The sequence below is a fragment of the Netta rufina genome, assembly GCF_964035555.1.
Source record: "Netta rufina genome assembly, chromosome: 21".
Lineage (NCBI taxonomy): Eukaryota > Metazoa > Chordata > Aves > Anseriformes > Anatidae > Netta > Netta rufina.
The window spans coordinates 9,003,928-9,021,724 of record NC_140145.1 but is presented as its reverse complement, the minus strand read 5'-3'; the positions used below and the strand labels follow the sequence as shown (position 1 = coordinate 9,021,724).

General features: G+C 43.8%; 2 protein-coding genes across 2 annotated transcripts; one reads left to right on the top strand and one right to left on the bottom strand.

Annotated features, from left to right (window-relative positions):
- Positions 1-1,313: 1,313 nt before the first annotated feature.
- On the bottom strand, positions 1,314-4,930 carry PRR11 (proline rich 11; the record flags this gene model as incomplete). Its single annotated transcript, XM_084299955.1, has 9 exons — positions 1,314-1,382; positions 1,847-1,940; positions 2,031-2,090; positions 2,217-2,326; positions 2,817-2,915; positions 3,054-3,308; positions 3,595-3,717; positions 4,228-4,381; positions 4,824-4,930. The coding sequence occupies 9 exons, from the start codon at positions 4,928-4,930 to the stop codon at positions 1,314-1,316; spliced, it is 1,071 nt and encodes a 356-aa protein (XP_084156081.1).
- Positions 4,931-5,724: 794 nt separating this feature from the next.
- Positions 5,725-16,838, top strand: SKA2 (spindle and kinetochore associated complex subunit 2). Its single transcript, XM_084299850.1, has 7 exons — positions 5,725-5,781; positions 11,854-11,943; positions 12,664-12,840; positions 14,069-14,155; positions 15,188-15,227; positions 15,621-15,753; positions 16,380-16,838. The coding sequence occupies exons 1-7, from the start codon at positions 5,749-5,751 to the stop codon at positions 16,504-16,506; spliced, it is 687 nt and encodes a 228-aa protein (XP_084155976.1). The 5' UTR covers positions 5,725-5,748; the 3' UTR covers positions 16,507-16,838.
- The last annotated feature ends 959 nt before the right edge of the window (positions 16,839-17,797 follow it).

The following is a 17,797-nucleotide window of genomic DNA, read 5'->3' as shown; positions in this document are numbered from 1 at the left end:
CCCCGCACGGCTCGGATCGGCTCTGCCCTGCCCGGCCCCGCGCCTGCGCCCAGGCCGAGGCGGAGCCTGAGCCCCGCAACGGGAAGCGGAAGGGGGCAGCGGGGGAAATGCGGGCAGGGGGTGACCCCCTGCGGGTGGGTTGGGGGTACAACCCCGGGGCAGTACGCAGGGGGGAGCCGCAGTTCCCAAATTGCCTCCTTGAGCCTTTCCTGATTGTCCCCAAAGACTTGGGACAGCCGCAGAGGGCTGGCGGCCCGTGCTGCTGCTGGGACACCGCAACCAGGGGCTTAGAGGCACAGCAGCCTTAAGGGTGGAAGAGACCTGCAGGAGCATCTGACCATCACCTGGCCACCAGTGTCCCATAAGGTCTCCCCTGAGCCTTCTCTTCTCCACGGTAACCCCCCCCAGTTCCCTCAGCTCCTCCTCAGAGGACTTGTGCTCCAGGACCTTCACCAGCTTCGTAGCCCTTCTCTGGACACGTTTATAGGGTCTCAGTGTCCTCCTTGTACAGAGGGGCCCAAAAGTGAATACAGCAATCGAGGTGCAGCCTCACCAGAGCAGAGTACAAGGGGACAGTCACCTCCCTGGCCCTGCTGACCACACTATTCCTGACACAAGCCAGGATGCTGTTGGACATGCACAAAGTGGTGGCTCTCTGGAAAGCAGCCTCAAGGTTTGGTGAAGGCAAGTCCTTGTCCTGAGCAGAGGGAAGCTGTGGCACTGGCACAGTGTGTGGCCACCACTAGTGGAGACCTCATCTCAACACTCTAGGAGCCATCCCCTTATTGCCTTGAAACAGCGTAGTCGTGTAACACAACAGGTGATCGGACACCAGCCCGGAGTGACACATAAAAGTACTTGATACACTCTTAATCACAGCATTGAATTGTCTGTGGGAACATGTAGGCTCTCACTTTAATAACACTGCTTAATTGCTTCTTTGAATTTATATAATTACCATCAAGGTCCTTGTTACAAAAAATGTAAAAGCAATATTGAATTTCAATAAACAAGCACACATTTACATGACAAGCAGAATCAGTGCCAGGAACATTACAGTCCCTGCTTCAGCAGCAGCCAGGTCTCAAAAATCTCAGGATTTTTTTTTTCCTTCATTATCAGAGAAGATGGAACCAGTCTGAGACACATTAGAAATATGTTGCCTTTAAAAAAGGCAGATTTCCAATAGTGTTTTCAAAATGCCCCCTTCTCAAATGTACTGCATTTACTTACAGATTCACTGTCTGTGTGACATAAAAATTGAATTCAAGTGGCTTCCTGACCACAAACGAAAAATACACTGTTCCATGAACCTACTTCTGTTCATCAAAGCTGCTTGCAGCACTCAGCCGGGCTGGCGAAGGACTTTTTGGATGAGCCATCTGGTAAAACAAGAACAGGGTCAGATCTTGGAAAACGAACTTAGTACTAATTGCTGCTGAGATAAAATAACGTGATTCTTAACTGACATTTCATAAAAGAAAACAGACACAGCCAATCCTCAAGATGTTATTAACCGTCAGATTTTGTTCTCCAGGAAATTGGAAGTATGATGTTGGAGATAGCACTGAATGCACGAGAATGGCCATCAAAAAAGCAACTTTTCTTCTTCGCATGGTCAAATAACCAAGGATGGGCAAGGGTATTTCCATCCTGCAGTTTCCTTACTGTTAAAATGGGAATCAGTAGAACAAGCACCCTTATTTGTGGGTACTTGGCACTTTTGGATGAGAATTATGGGGAGATTACCTAACGTATACCAACAGCACTGCATCATAGGAAAAGAGTCAGTATGCAACTGTATGGATTTTAAGGCCAGCTCATCGTTACAGACATCACAACTTGCCTGAAATTTGCGCCGTAATGCCTGTGTCATTATTGGTGTCAACCCGGTCCCACACTCAATGTTTTCTTTGTTTAGTGGAGTGCCACCCGGACTTCTGAAAAGATTGGAAACAAAGGGAATTAGTTGTCTAGTTAAATTAGTTCTCTAATTTTATTTAGAAAAACAAAACAAGAATGGGACTTACCTTTGTATATTGACCTTCTTCAGATGTTTTCGAAGATCTAACTGATTTTTAGGTGGGGTACTACTGGAAAAAGTGTTAAAATGAAACATTTTCCACTGTGTAAATAGTGTTCATCATTGTTCTGAACAGAAAAATCTGTTCTGAACAGAAAAATCTAAGAACAAAGAAAGGAAGAAAGTGTCTTACGTTAAGGAGTTTGTAATGTGAGCTGATGGCTTGGATTTAGATCTCAGACTAACACTTTGTAAATCTGAGACTGTAATTAATGCCCTGCGTGTCTTCACTGGTGATCCTGCCTGAAGTTAGAAAAGAAATGTTACCACAGATAGACTTCAGAAGGCCTCGCTGATATGAGATTTATTTAATATTGATATTCTGAGAGATTTCTATGCTTAGGGTTTTTATGCTTTTTTGAATCCTGAAGATTCTGATGCGTCTTGGACAAAGATAGGTTTATTTAAAGAAACAAAACTGCAAACAAGATTTTAGATAGGCAAAAGAAGGTGCAAATATACTGCTAACACAGACATAAAGCTACATGCCCTTAATGTAAAATTAGACCTGTCCAGCACATCATCTGACATTAGTCACTTGATTTCTTCATTTCAAATGCCCACATGCAGAATTAGAACGATTCCTTAAACTTGATCACTGAGTTTTTGCCAGAGAATAATTAATTTATTGAAGAATTCTATGAAATGCTAAGACAAGCGCTGCAGGATATACACCGATTCCAGTGCAGAGCTGCCCCCAATACACCATTTATACACACATCCTCTGGTTTACCTTGTCTGTTCTCAGGTTGCTCTCCGTCTTCTTTAGTTTTACATTCAGGAGATCTTTGAGAGTGATCTGCATTGGCACATCCTTTTTTTGTGACGGTGCCTGAAAATAAGAGGTGGTTGGAAGGGCAGTTAGGATCAGCAAGTGACCCATCCTTCACGATGACACGTGTTCCTGATGAACTGGGTCCCAAGAACCCAGCCACGAGTGCAGAAACAGAAGAACCTTCTTACTCCCTACCAGAAGTGCTTTAGAGCCGTTGCCCCGTTTGAGGAGGAGAGGTGCTGGAGGCAGTTTTGGTGGGGGCAGCGATGGTGGTGGTGGAGGAGGAGGAGGTGGTGGAGGGGGCGCAGATACAGGCTGTGGCTGTACTGCAGGAGGCGTGCACAGGGATGACAGCGGGCCCATCTGCGTTTGTGCGGGAGCACCCAGTGTTGTTTTATTGCACTTTTGACAAATAGAATTTTCTGAAGACGAAGTCACAACTCCATTCATCTGAAAACAATACAAATAAGCAAGAGAATATTAAATCCACTAATAAAAATTGGTAGAATTTAGTAAAGCTTGTGGATTCAGTTGATCCAGAGAGATGCAGATGCCCTCTTAGGATGTTCACCAGAAAGCCAGTTCCCTTTAGCCATCAGGTAACTGCAGCTTAGTAATGCTGAACGTGAAGAAGAGGTGAAGCACTCCCCGGTGAGGAGGTCTTGATTTTCTCCTCACTGACCACAGATCCCTACACAAGCCAACATTACCCTGCCCCAAAGGGATCAACACTGACCTGGAGCATTCCCTGTAGTCTGGAGAATTCAGTCTCCAACTTTTCCAGCTGCTCTCTGAATGTGTTTAGCTCCCTTAAGTAGATTTGTGATGGAAATATTGTCTCTTTAACCATCTTAAAACTCTGAGCATAAAAAGAAACAAATATTTTCAGTTATATTTCCAGATACAGAGATAACTACTGATGAAAGTTCTGTCACAGGGTCTTCTCATTGAGGTCAACAGAAAGGCACTGCAGGAAGATACAGTTTCACCAAATAGTTCCTTGGCAGGAACAACTTTCTCAAAAAAAGCCTTTTAACTTCATCTAGGAATTCTAAGGTTTAATTCACATTGGAGCTGAAAAGTGAACACAGCCACCTCTGCTATTAAAGAAAGACTGCAACTCCTGACACTGCAAATCCTGCTGATGCTGCCATATACAAACTCCAATTTCAGATATGTTTTTAATGTTTATAGCAACCTTGGACATTTTCTCATAGTTACTCCTTCAACAATAAACACGATATATATTTAGATGTTTCAATAGACGTAATTAAGTTTACAGCTTACTTTTCATATTTGACATATCTTGCATTTGAGTTCTAAGGCTGACCTCACACATTGTCAAAACCCAGAAAAGCAGAAAACTTACCTGCGCAACAGTGTTCTGGCACCAGCAATACCAGAACGACACCGTTGTTGTAAGAGGCTTTACCATGCTTCTTACACTGGGCAAGGCTAATGACCAGCGTGAGGATGGGTGGCTTGGGACAGAGGGTGGGTCTGGCGGAAGGTCACCTGCTGACCTGGGACAGAATAGTTCAGAATGAGGTCATAATTATACTTATATTATAAATATTTTTAATTCCGGTCTTTGAAAAAGGTAACAGTGAGCAAGATAACAGTGAGTAAAGGATAAGTACTAGCAACAGCAGGGGTCAGTGTAGTAAACACGAGCACAGAGGCCAGGAAAGGCTAGAAAACGCTGAAAAGTGTTCCAGCACCAAATAGGTCATAAAAAAAATAAGTATTTCGAATCTTAACTGCTTCTACACGTTAAAGCTAACGCCAGATGGAGCAGTAGGGGATACACGAGCTGACGCAGCCCCACAGCGCGCAGCCCAGGCTCTCAGTGGGCTCCGGACGCCGTTCTGTTACCTCAGCTCCATGTATCAGCACAAGCAAAGACGGGACGCAGAAATTAAGTTAAAAAAAACCACAAATTTAGCCAAAAACGGAGCTTCTTACAGCGGCGCAGCACAGCCCGAGCCGCGGGGCCCGGCGGCACCTCCTTTCCCTGTCAGGCGCCGTTTCGCTCTGGCTCTGGCTTTCCGCCGACGCCTGCACTTGGCCATTCCTGTCAGAAACGGAGAGATTATGGTGAAAACGTGGAAAAAAAAAAAAAAAACAAAAAAACATGAAATTTGATGTGGGGACGGCAAACTCGCCATATAAGGAGCGAAGGGCAAACACGACGGGGGCCATGGGGGGGGACTCCCCCCCTCACAAGTCCCGGTCCCCCCCCGGCCGCCGCTCACCTCACGGCCGGCGCCACGGATTCAAACCGGGCCCCGCGCGGCGCGTAGCCAATGGGAGCGCCGCTCTCAGCCGTCCCCTCCCTTTCCCCCCACGTAATCCGCGCGCTGATTGGTCGCTAGGAGGACGCGGGCTCCCTCCCCTCAGCTCGACGGGTGAGGTGAAGGGAGATGGGGCGGGGGAGGGGGGGAATCGCGGGCCGGGCGCTGCTCCGCTCCCGTCATTGGGTGGAAGGGTTTGAGGCTGACCAATCAGAGGAAGGATGGAGCTGGGACGGGCCAATGGGGTTGAAAGGAGGCGGGCAGGAGCACAGCCCCCCGCCAATAGCAGCCCAGCGCTCCCTACGCCAGCCAATCCCCGCCCTCCCCCACTCCACCCCCCTTCCGTCTCGCGGCGCTCCCTCCGCGAACCAATCCCCGCCCGCCGCTCCCCGCGGCGCCCAATCAGCACCCCCGTACCTCCGCCAGGGTTTACATCCCCTCCCGCCCAATAGCGACGGCCCTCCCTCAGCGCCCAACCAATGGGAGGCCGGCTCCGACTGACAGCTGCCCAATGGCGAGCCCCGTCTCTCCGCGGCCCGCGGCGCGGGGGGCGGGCATCTCCTCCGCCGCCGCCTGAGGAATGTCAACTATTCAACATGGAGACGGCGCTCGCCAGGCTCGAGACCATGGTGAGGCCGGGGCGGGCGGCGGCGGGGCCGGGGGGCGGCGGCCGAGCCCCGGAGCTGCCTCCTGAGGGGGAGAAGGGGGCCGCGGGCCTCGGTTTGGGAGGGTGGGGAAAGGGAGGGGGGGGTGGGGGGGGGCGCGGTCCTCGTAGCGGCCGGGTTGGGCCGGGCCGGGTTGGACCGTTCCATTCCGCTGCCCCCCCCCGGCCACGCGCGCGGAGGGAGGGGGGGCGTGGAGCGGCGCGCTGCTGGGCGAGTCCATTCCTCACAGCGCGGGGGGGGAAAAGGAAAGGAGAAAGGAACGGAGGGGGGGGGGGGGGGAACACACAGGACTCACACCTGGGCTGGCCCATTGTCCCCGCGGGGGGGGGGGGGCGGGTTGGGATGGGCCATTCCATAACGTGGGGGGGGGGGGGAGGGGGGGAGTGGAGGTTTCCCGCCCAGCGCTGAGGGGCTGAGGGGAGGCCGCGGGGCCCGGCCGGGACCGGGACCGGCACCGGGGGAAGGGAGCGGGGGGGGGGAAGGAGCCGCCCGCAGCGCCTCGCCCGGCCGGGACCGGCATTGCCGGGCCGCCCGCCCTCAGCACCGGGCTGCCCGGGGGGCTGCGAGGGGCCCTGGCGGCTCTGGAGCCCCGGGGGACTCCGCGATGTTGCTGAATTGCGGGGCCTCAGTCCGCGCGTGAGGTAATTCTCCAAAACCCGGTGCTCCTTTGTGGTGATTTTTGTTGTTTTTTTTTTTTTGTTGTTTTTTTTGGGGACTTCCAGGAATCGTTGGAATTCCAAAAATGTCAAAGTTGTGTGGTTTCAATGGGCTGTTAGGTGCGGTAATTGTCAAACCAGAAAGGGCCTCGTCAGGAGATGTGGGAAAAGACGCTATTCGCTACAGACACAGTCTAATTTCTATTTATGTGGTTGGGTTTTTTTTTGTTTGTTTTGTTTTGTTTTTGTTTTCCTGCCTTCTGGCAACCTTGGTTTTAATTTAAAAATAAAAAAGAGTTTATCAGTACACACACCATTAAAGGGGAGAAAAAAAAATCTAGGAAAACAGAAGGAGAACGTGATGGGGAACATTGCACATCAACACCATCCCTTAACCTGCTGTGTGCAAGGCTCTCACTGATACACAGAGCTGGTGTGCTGCCAGCTGCTCACTTTAAACTTTTAGTTTACTTTTTAATGTTCTTCAGTCACTTTTCTCCAGTACCAGTGTAGCACATCCCCGAAAGCATCAGCAGCAGCTAAGTGAGGGTGGCCTGAAAAGAAAGAAGGGGCTGAGCGTTGTCAGCAGAGGATTCAAACCCTTACCTAGTCCTCAGTTTAATTGCACTTTCAAACCACAATTTTATTGTGAAGTACCCATACTTTTTGAGGTTATTTTTGTTCTCCTGTAGTTACAGACCTGTGGTAATCATACCAGACACTCAGAATAACACGTGTAGTGTTTGATTTCAGTGACATGCTGCACTCTTGTCAGAGCTCTGAAGTTGTTCCAGTGGCAGATTCAAAACCTCAGCCCTGCCCACAGTGTGTGCTTCAGCTCCCTGTGTCTTTTGTTAGTTGTTGCTGTTTTAAAGCCCAGTTTGAGTAATTTTGTTTTTCCTTGTAACTTTTTTTTTTTTTCTGTGTAATTCTGCTTAGAAACACCCAGGCTAGCTGTGTGTTTGTTGTTATTGTAGTAGGTTTTGGTTTTGTTCTTGTCGTTTGTTTGTTTTTCAGAGTGTTATGGTTTATTTCACTGTTTTAGTGAAAGCTGTGCTTTTAAAGTTGGACTACTAATTCCTCACTTTAGGACATGTAAATAATTAAAGAGGTATTTTGATTAGTTGCCCATAAAGTTAATGGGGGTGTTTATATATGGCAGTGGAAGGAGATGGTAATGTGTCACTGTCTGACGTTCCATGTTACAAGTACACCAAAAGCATCTTGCACTGACATGTGGAGACCTCAGTGGGGTCAATTATCTGCACAGATGGCTCATACAAACTTCCAGAAGTTTGGAGATTCTGACTTGGTCTTTCCCCCTGTCCTGATTATCCAAAACCATCTGGGGAATCCATTTGAAACCCAACTGATTTTGAAATGTACCCCTTAGCCTGACATTTTTCTGTTTGAGTCTTCTGTTAAGTCCTTCCTGCAGAAGGTGGCGTCCCTGGCTGGATCTCTCCCCAGAAGTGAGATAAAACAACACTTGTATTTCCCCCAGAGGTTTTGACATGCATTTCCTGAAAAGTTTCATTTTAGTCTCATGGTACCAGGCATAAACTCTTGTGTAGGAGCTTAAAAACGATGTGAATGAAAATGCCAGGTAGTCTTCAGTTCTCTGAGGCTAGTGCTCAAAGTACAATAATAATAAGTGTTGAATGACCCACAACATTCATTAGGAGCTTCATTAGGAGACAGATTGTAAAGCTGGCTCGTTAGCAATGCTTTCCAGTATGCACTTCAGTGGTGTGCAGCAGAAGAAACTTGAGTTTGGTGGACATTCCTTTAGTAAAACTTGATACCAAATGGATAAAGGGGCAGATGCCGTGAGAGTGCTTCGGTCAGAGCGACTTAGTTAATTCCTGTGACTGAATTTCTGTTGCAATGGACCTCCTCTGTTCTCTGAGCGGTGTCTGTCCAGTGCCCTTTTTATGTTGTACTACTAGTGATCGTACACAAAGCAGTGCAATGTTAAAAGGGCATTGGCCAGCAATGCTGTCGGCGTTACTCCCCGGGTTACGGAGCCGCGAGTCCTAAGTCGCTGTTATGTCTGAGACCAAAGGTGCTTTGAAAAACAACTCCAAAGTGAGATTGTAAACTTTTTATTTTTATTTGTGAAGTGGTATTTTGTTGAGGGATTTTTGAAACAGCAAAGATCCCATGGTTTGCTGTAGCTGAGCAAACCAAGCTACCAGGACGACTATGAGGAGTTCCCATGACAGTGTTCCCACATCACCCAATTGAGGAATTTAGAAAAATATTGTTGCCAGCAGCTGGCTTCAAGGATGGGATTTACATGACTGCTAATAACAAAGGGGTTGTTTTCTTGCAGGTGGGGTTGTTTTCTTGCAGTTGTTTGTCTGAGTGCTTTTGACCAATAATCTTGTGTGAGACACTATCTGCCCCTGTTAAGTATGCTATAAAAGTCAGGCTATTCGGGCAATAAAGGGGAGCATGATCTGAACATACTGGTGTCTGTCGTGTTTTCGGCCGTTCTTCCTGCAACAGTATTTAATGACAAATCCCATCAACTCTGTGTGCGTGTCCTTAGAAGTAAGTGCCCTGCAAAGAGGAAGGAACACTGTGTAGGATTCTTAAAGCCTGCAGGGTTTTCTACAGTAATGTCCTAAGTTGGCTCAGGTTGTTCTGAGTGCATCAGCCATCAGCCATCTCTCTCCTCCCCGTTCCTCTGTTCCTTGCGTTTTCTTATTAAGAACAGTAATGCTGTCAGACCCGCCCAGTCCCCAGCCTTTGTATATGAAGTTACTGGTTTTATTAAAAAGAGAAACTGCTGTATGGAGATGCATGAAGTACACCCCCAGTTCATGGTCCTCTAACAGGCACAAGGTAACCCCAGTGATAATTTATATCCACGGTGTTTGGAAATGAGGGTGTGTTCACGTGCAGTTTAAAGTGACCGAATAAACTCGTGTGTCCATAAAATGTTCTCTGTAACACAGTTTAAGAGCATCTGTCTGATAGAGGTTTACCATTTCCACTTGCTATGAGACAAACCTAAAAAGACATAAACTTTGAAATGCAGTTGCCAGTTAAAAGAGCACCAAATAGTGCAAAAATGAATTTCTGACGGATCCGTTGAGCATTTTGTTGGGTGTGTTTTTTTTTTCCTCTTCTGGTCAGTGGAATGACAGTGATTATGACCAATAACAATGTCTAGAAACATGAAGGTTCTTGCATGTCTGTATTAGGACTGGGTGAATGTTGCCTTACCAAACGTCTGACCCACAGAAACAGCTGACATATTTTTTCCAATACGTATTTTGAATGTATTGATTACTTGTTTCGAATTCTTGCTGCTAACGAATGCTCTGACTTTATTGCACTACTGTACTTTACAGCTAGCAGTGCAATAGTATTGTCAAAGCATCTGAAAGCAGAGCATGCAGCAATGGCTTGAGAGTTGCCTCACAGTTTCTAATGCTTTCCACTAAGCCTATGAGTAAATTACAACTGTACATCACATAAAGTGCATTTTCTGTGTGACTGTTGTAGAGAATTCATACAAATGGTCCTGACCTATAACGCTAAGGTGAGATTCTTGCAGGTGCGTGTTTCCTGAGATACAGCAAGAAATAAATAGTTATAAAATAATGCTTTTTTTTGGTCCTGAATCACAGTAGCAGCGTATTGTTAATGGCTTATTGTTATCCTGGAAATCTCAAATTATCAGTGTTGAAATATTCCAAGAGCAGAGCTTCATGGATAATTTTAAAAGCCACCCATATTTGTTGTCTGCATTCCCAAGAGTTAGCAGTCAGAGGAAAGAGGTAGAGAAAAGCAGAAAACAGTTGTTCTGGCGTGCCTGTCCCTAGAAGTGAAAAACAAAAAATGTTTGCTAATGGAGGAGCACAGGAATAGTTGATCCCTTAGGAAAAGTCTCTCGTGAACTCCTTAAAAAAAAAAAAAAGTAGTGTATTAACAAGCTTTATCCTTCCTGTTTTATCATGAGTGGTTACTAAAGGCTACCTCCAAAGCACACTGAAGTTTGTGGCTTTAGCTGTAAGTGCTGCTAGTTAATACTTTGGGGTGCAGTTAACAAACAGCCTTATTTTGATCCTAAAAGTCGGAATGATTACTTCATTGCTAAGCTCAGCATAATTAGTGAAAGCTACTGTGAGCTATGTTATAAGTATCTTGAACTTGCTTTCATCATAGTCTCCTCCATGACTGTAAAATCGCCAAATGATTACATTGAGAAAATAATGAGTTTTTCTTGGTTTCTTTTTGTGAACTGGGAAAACTGCCTTTCTTTAGAGAGAAGTCCTTAATAGGTATTAAAATCGCAGGCTAAAATTAATTAAGTAATAATGCTATCAGCAGACTGTTTTACAGGGCAATTAGATAACTCTCTGGTGGGTTATTTATCCTGAGGAAATAAATGTGATGTCATCAATTTTATTATCTATTATCTATTTATTATCTGCTCTGGCTTACTGGGGAACAATAAAATGTGTAATGGTTGCTATAATAATCTGAGAGAATTCATTCCTCGTATAATTAATAACAAAATCTCTGATACACTTTGCTCTTCAACACTTATTCATAGTTTCTGCTGGATAAACAGCCTAGTATTATGGTTTAGCTGGGAGAATTGGTAATGTTTGAAAAGTAACTAGCCAAGGGAAAGCTTTATAAATTGATGGAATGTATATTAATGTCGGGGAAAAAATCAAACATCTGCAACATGTGAAGATCTGTTGAGAAAAGATGCACTGTTCTTGTGTCTTGCTGTAACTTCGCTCTTTGGAGTACTGCTTACAAACATGAGAGGTTTGGCACTGAAAGGGCACGTAATGCTGGAATGGGTGGGAACGCTTTGGGGAGCTGTCATGCATTTGGGGAGCTGTAGGAACACGGGAGTAGCGGAAAGATATAAAGCAAATATGGTCTAATTTAGGTTAGATAAATATAAAGAGGCTACAATCAGTAGAAGTGTGTGTATACGCTTGCTTAAATGGCACACAAGAGGAAAATGTTCATGTCCAGACTTACGTTTGTACCGGGTATGGCAAATGGGGTAATGTCTGCGGCTGAGAGCTTACATGTAAGGTATCGAAGTAATTCTGCAAAGTGGTTTCCTACTGCGTTGCTTTTTATTACCTGGATACTGTGTAGCTCTTTGGATGACGGGTTTTAACTTATAAAATTACAGGATTAGAAGTCTCAAAGTTTATTGCTTTATAGTTTTCAGGCTAGATGAGTGTCAGTGTAATTGGCAACCATCCTCTAATGGAGTAGATTGGAGGAGCAGAGAAGGCATCTGTCTTCTGCTTTCCTGAAATACAGGAAAGGCAAATGGTTGGGGTTTGTCTGCATTTCTTCTTAAATATAACGTGGCTAATCCTAAATATTTTAGTTCCAGAAGGCAGAATCTGATCTGGATTATATTCAACACAGACTGGAGTTTGAAATAATGAAAAGTCTTCCTGATAATCTGTCAGCAGAGGTAGTATTTTCAAATTAAATTAATAACTTTTATTGCATTCTGCGTGAAGTTGGTAATAAATAGGTTTTATTCTTTAATATGGAAACGTGAAAGTTCTTTTATTTGATGTTTTTTTACTATAATGTCTTTCTTGCATCATACACCAGGATAACTGGCATAATATGAATTTAGTGCAGAAACTGTGAGAAAACCCTAAATTCTTGGTATAGTGAAGTTCTCCCATGTTTCACTCTGAGAAATGAGAAATGTTAATACCTAATTTTCACAGAGAGTGTCCTATCTTGGCTATAACTCGTCCTCAGTGGGAGACCAAAGATACACTTGCTAGTCAGCAGTGACTAAATACAGAGCTGGGAATGGATGAGAGAAAGATGAAAACAATAAATGGCAGTATGTAGAAGCCTTTATAAATAAGTCCTTGCCTCCATGTGTATTGTGACATAGTGGAAAAATAATCTTTTTTTTATAAGTCCCTAATTTATTCCAAATCAGAAAAGCTATTAACCACAGAGTTGTACTGGTTTATTAACACCACCTATCGTTTGTGCACATGAAAAACTAAATGTATGGGTGAAAGATACTCTCAGCTGCACTTTTCATTGTAAAGGGTTGTTTCACGTTATATTCTTGTTTTTCTGACTCCTATGCTTTTAAATCTTATGTGGCAGCATGAATTTTTTCTTCTTGAACAGTTTAAATGTACCTTTAATTTCCACATAGGAAAACCCGGTTACTCTCTTAGAAGAACTCTCGGTGGTGAAATCTCGTTATAAAACATTATGTATGCAGCTGGAAAAAGTTTCCTTAGAGCAGAAGGAATCCATGAACGGCATCCGTGCTGCCCTAGAGAACACAATGAAGATGGTTCAGACACTACAGCAGCACGCTGATCTTCAGGTAGCGGTCTCATTTCAGTACCTCGGCTCTCACGCCTGTAAATGCCCATGCGTTTGTGTAACCTCTGCATAGATGTGAGTGGTTTCACTGGAAACTCTTAAATGCATAGGCTTGTAGAAAATAAGAGAACAGTTTACCAGAAGAAATGTTTGCAAGATCAAAACTATTTTTGTAAATCACTAACCTGATTTATCACTCATCAGTTAAACTAGTGGTATTTAGTCTGAATTAAAGTTATGCTGTAAGTGGATAGTATGACGTTTGAATAGTTTCACAGCTGTGTCCCAGTCCTGTGATGACTTCTTTTTAAAAGTAGCTACCTTAAAGAAATTAGAAAGAGAAACCAATTTTTGAAAAGCTTTTAAGTGACAAATGTTTTTTCACTGTCTAAAATGCATAAGCTAAAAATACACTGTAATGTATGGGTGGCAATATAGTTAGCACAAAGAAGTGTTTCCTCTCAGTGTGATAATGCCTCTGAACTCCCCCCAGCATTTTTGTAAGTGGTCTTCAGACATTGCTGCATTACAATTTTGAAAAGGTTGTGGAAGCATTGCTTTTGTCCCCCTACAAATAAAGTGATTTAGATGAAAAATCTTAATTGATAATGTAGAGGCAGAGATAGGATGGGTGTGACTAAAGCATTCTCCTGGATCTGAGCTCTCCCATCAGCGTTCTGATGACAGTGCCCTGACATTGTGTTTAATCTGTCAACAGATCTAGACAAGGTAGTGGTAAGTCTCTATAGAGAAAACGTACCATATAATGATTTAAAAGACAATAATTATTATGTCACAGGAAGAAAAAATATTTTCTCTCTCTGTGTTCCAAGGATGCGATGCCAAGAACAATTTACATATAGGATTTTGTTACAGTGGAAGACTGTTGTGTCTCTAGAGTTACATTTAGACTTTTTAGCTAATGTTGTACTTAACTATTTCCTAAAAAAAAAAATTGATTAAAATGTTATGGAGAAACTTAACTCTTCAAGTGAAATACTTCTTTATATTGAATAACTCATTTTATTTTCATTGAGCCATTTATACTACAGTGTTAAAGGAACATTGTGATTAGGTTTTCAGAAATACTAAGCTTGTCAACTTGCTTTCATTTGAAGCAACATAGGAATTTACTGTTAGTTTGCATGTGAAACACTGAGTTCATTTGTAAATATCATCACCCTAGGAACTGGAAGTATCAGAGTTCTTGGTATCTTTTTATTTTCTAGCGCTCACCTCTGTCAGAAGAAGAACAGACTGCAGCACAGCAGTTAACCTGTCAGACTGTTAAAGAAATGGAATCGCTAGCGGAAGAGGTAATTAGGCCACAGAGTGTCAGTATTCCAGAAACCATTAATCCTGAGTAGCTCAACTCAAGTCAGAAGGGCTGTTTCTGTACCTTAATATCACTCAGTTGAATGGAGTTTTTCAGAAGTGAGCTGAAGTTCCTCGCAAATCTTTCCAGCTTTACTGTGTACTGATTAAGTTGATGATTTAATTTCCTGTGAAATCTTAAATAAAGTTTGGAATATGACCAGCAATAGTTTAAGTGTATTCTAACTGTAATGTGATAGAACATAAATCTAAACGAATACTTGTTAAAAAGTTGGATATTCTCCCAGAGCTTCTTGAGGCACAGAGTCTTAGTATAGTTATCTGCAAAGGTTTGGTCTGGGTCTCATAATAAAAGCAAAATAGTAAACAAAGTTAATAGAGTATAATGGTCTTGATAAATGCTCTGTTTTTGTCTTTCCATTATTCTAAAGCACTTAAGATATAGCTGGCATAAACAGCCCCAGTGCAAAATGTAGCCATATCCTACTGCTGCTGAGGCCAGTTTAATTGGTATTGTTTCCTATGTTGTCAGTGAGTGTGTTTTGAAGATATTCTACAAGTTCTCTGAAAGGCAGAAGGAATGGAAAGCTGCCACAAAGGCCCTGGGATTTTTTGTCAGTGCTGTATTTATTTTCTGGCTGAGGAAGGCTGGGTTTAGCTACCTTTTGCTTGTCAGGACTGTCAGCCTCTGAAGGTTGCCTGAGAATAGGAAAGCCATTTTTTTCCGTTGCTGCTTGTGCAGTGCTTTTAACTACATCGGTACTGGAATGCAAAGGAGAAAGCTGAAGAAGTTCATCTGATCTGCATATGAATCTTGTTCCTATCTTCAAACTTATTTTATTTGAAACCAGGATTTGTTTAATGCCTCAGATTCTGCTGTTTACTGCAGTGGTTGCAAGACCCTTGGTTATCCAATGGTAAAATGTAATTGCTAATACAGAAATGAAATTGCAGAACCTGCTTTCTAAACTGAACTCCAAGAAATCCTAACATTATCTCTTGTTTATTTTTAGCCATTTTGTTCAGGATCTGTAGTTCCCAGCTCAATTGAAGGTAAGTGCAGGAAGAATTTTCCACTGTTTTTTTGTTTGACCCTTAAGTCTGATTCTCCCCACCCCCTACACCTAGCCCCAGTAAGTAACCTTTGGGATTAATACTAATCTCTCCTAAGACTTCCATCTCTAATATTGAACTCTAATAGTTCTCTGCTATTTAAACATATCAAGTTATTACCCAGAATTCAGCAATTAATAACTTAAGCTGTTGTACTTTCTGAAACGGCAGTTATGCCTTCAAATAATTTTACCCCTAGTACAACAGGGGCAAATCTCTCAGTCAGACCATGTAGACCTATTCCAGTGTTTTCTTAAAAAGAAGTTAAAGTACTGTCTTGTCTTTGGCCTGATTTCTGAAGAAAAAAATACCTTCTATTTTCGTTTTTTTTAGAGTCAAAATTCAAACCGTTGACTGAGGAAATGCTTGTGTCCGTACCAAGGAGTATCAGAAGCTCTGTTAAACTAGCAGACGTGAACAACTTGTACAGGGAGCTATTTAACCACTTCATTGTAAATAAGAACAGGTGAGACTTACAGCCACTCATTACTAAGAATTTTGTAAGTTGTAAAGAAATTCACCATTTTCAAATGAAACAAACAGCTAGTTAACCATTTGTTGCTCTGACTTCGCATTTGATTTTGCTCCCTGATGGCCTTCCTGGTTAGGTATATATCCCAAAGTGTTAGGCCATCATACAAAACAGCCTAAATTTCTTCGTAGAAAAGTGGCATTTATAATTGGATAATTTACAATACCAAATGTCAGATTCTTCAGAAACAGGCTGTTTGTTTTTTTCAAAATCCTAATGGTAAAGGCTGACCCTGAACTCTGCCACCACCACCCCTTATCTCTCCCACAAGCCCTGACCCCTTCCTGGGATTAGTGCTGCAGATCTCTTGAAGGTGATGGCAAAAATGAGGAAGTTTTAAGCCCGGAAATTCTGTCTCTTTAATCCCGAAGCTGGATTAGGAAGTGATTGTTCTTAGATTAATGCAGCACAGTAAAGTTGATGACAATCTCAACAAGTATGAGAATTATGGAACACTTCTTAAAAATCATTCTTTAAACAATATGGGCTTTTTAGCCGTTTTCTGACAGACCTGCTGTTTGATACCCTGTTTTGCTAAGCAGTTTGCTCTTGCCTTACAGTGCCGCGCTGAGTGTTTTGCAGATGAACAAGATGAATATGAAAGCCACTGACTCAAGAATACGAATCTTAAAAGAACTTGGTATTGTGGAACTTGACAGACAAGGAAATGTTAAATTAGTTGCATAAACGAATGTTTGGTCCGTTCTCATTTGACACACAAGCATCTTCGTCATAGCTCCTGAATTATTAGCAAGCAAGTATTTCTTTGGTGTCCGAGGTACAAAAACACTGTTGGAAAGTTGTTCGTGTATCCATATAGAAATTCTATTTCTAGTACTTAAAAATGGCAGAATGAAAAAATGTTGAGGTTGGTATTTGATCTCAGGTATTTATAGGATTTAGACGATGCATTTTTGGACAGTGTTGTTAACCATGTGACATTTCCATATTCTTGTTTACATTCCTGACATTCCTGTTTTTAAGGCAAATAACCCAAGCCACTTAATTGTACTTATATTCCTGAATAAATGATGAAAGTCAAGGAGACGGGGCCATAGATTTATTACGCTTCTGTTTAAATGACTCCTGACCCTGAGCCCTGCCCTAACCCCTGAACCTGGCCCCTGACCCCTTTCATTTTCCTTTGATGTGAACTGGCTTTTTACAGTCCAGTAAAACTGCAGCCTCGCAGAATAGCTGAGGTCTGGAGATGCTCTGGTCCAACGCCCTGCTCACATCAAGGCAGGGCCAGCTGCAGCCGGTTGCTCAGGGCTGGGGCCAGTCCTGGTTTGAAAAACTCTGAGGATGAAAACTTCAGCACCTCTGGCACCATCTTGCAGTGTTTGACCACCCTCACAGGTTTTTTTTCTTTCTTTAATTATTTAAATCTCATTTGAGAAAGGAGGATATCTAAGGTTAGTAAAGTCCTGTAGATTTTGTGAAATGATAGCCAGCAAAGTAGAGAAATTTAAATTGGTGCCTACAGGATGGGGAATGCTCCTTTCTCAACCTGTTGGTGCCCTGGTCAGTCTGTTTGGAACTTGTTGTGAAGAGAAGCAGGGCCTGTGTTGGGCAAGAGGACCGGGGATACCCTGATCGGATGCTGTTGAGGGCCGTTTTACCTACAAAGCTGCTCTCACTTCACAAACTGCTTGAAGCATCACAATCCTATCGATCCCTAACTGCTAGGCTTGCTCTTTACTCCCTCTACCTTCAACAGCCTTAAAGTTCTGCTAGCACAACGTGCTCCAAGTGACCTGTAAGCGGGAAAACAAGCCCAGCTGGGCCAGCGCCTGGTACAACCACCTGTCCTCGGGGCTGCGGTTACCCAGAGCCATTCCCAAACCCCACGCGAGATGCGGGCACCCATCCGTGCAGCCCCCCGCTGCCTGCCACCGACTCGTGGGGCGGGGAGGAGGGGGCAGCGAGCTGAGCCCGGCGGCTGCCGCTGCTGCTCACCCCCAGGGCCGGGCCGGGC

Bases quoted from the DNA above. Each gene is read 5' to 3' on its own strand.
- SKA2 (XM_084299850.1), top strand. From the start codon at position 5,749: ATGGAGACGGCGCTCGCCAGGCTCGAGACCATG. The intron at 5,782-11,853 runs GTGAGGCCGGGG...TAAATATTTTAG, and splicing joins TCGCCAGGCTCGAGACCATG to TTCCAGAAGGCAGAATCTGA. The intron at 12,841-14,068 runs GTAGCGGTCTCA...TTTATTTTCTAG, and splicing joins AGCAGCACGCTGATCTTCAG to CGCTCACCTCTGTCAGAAGA.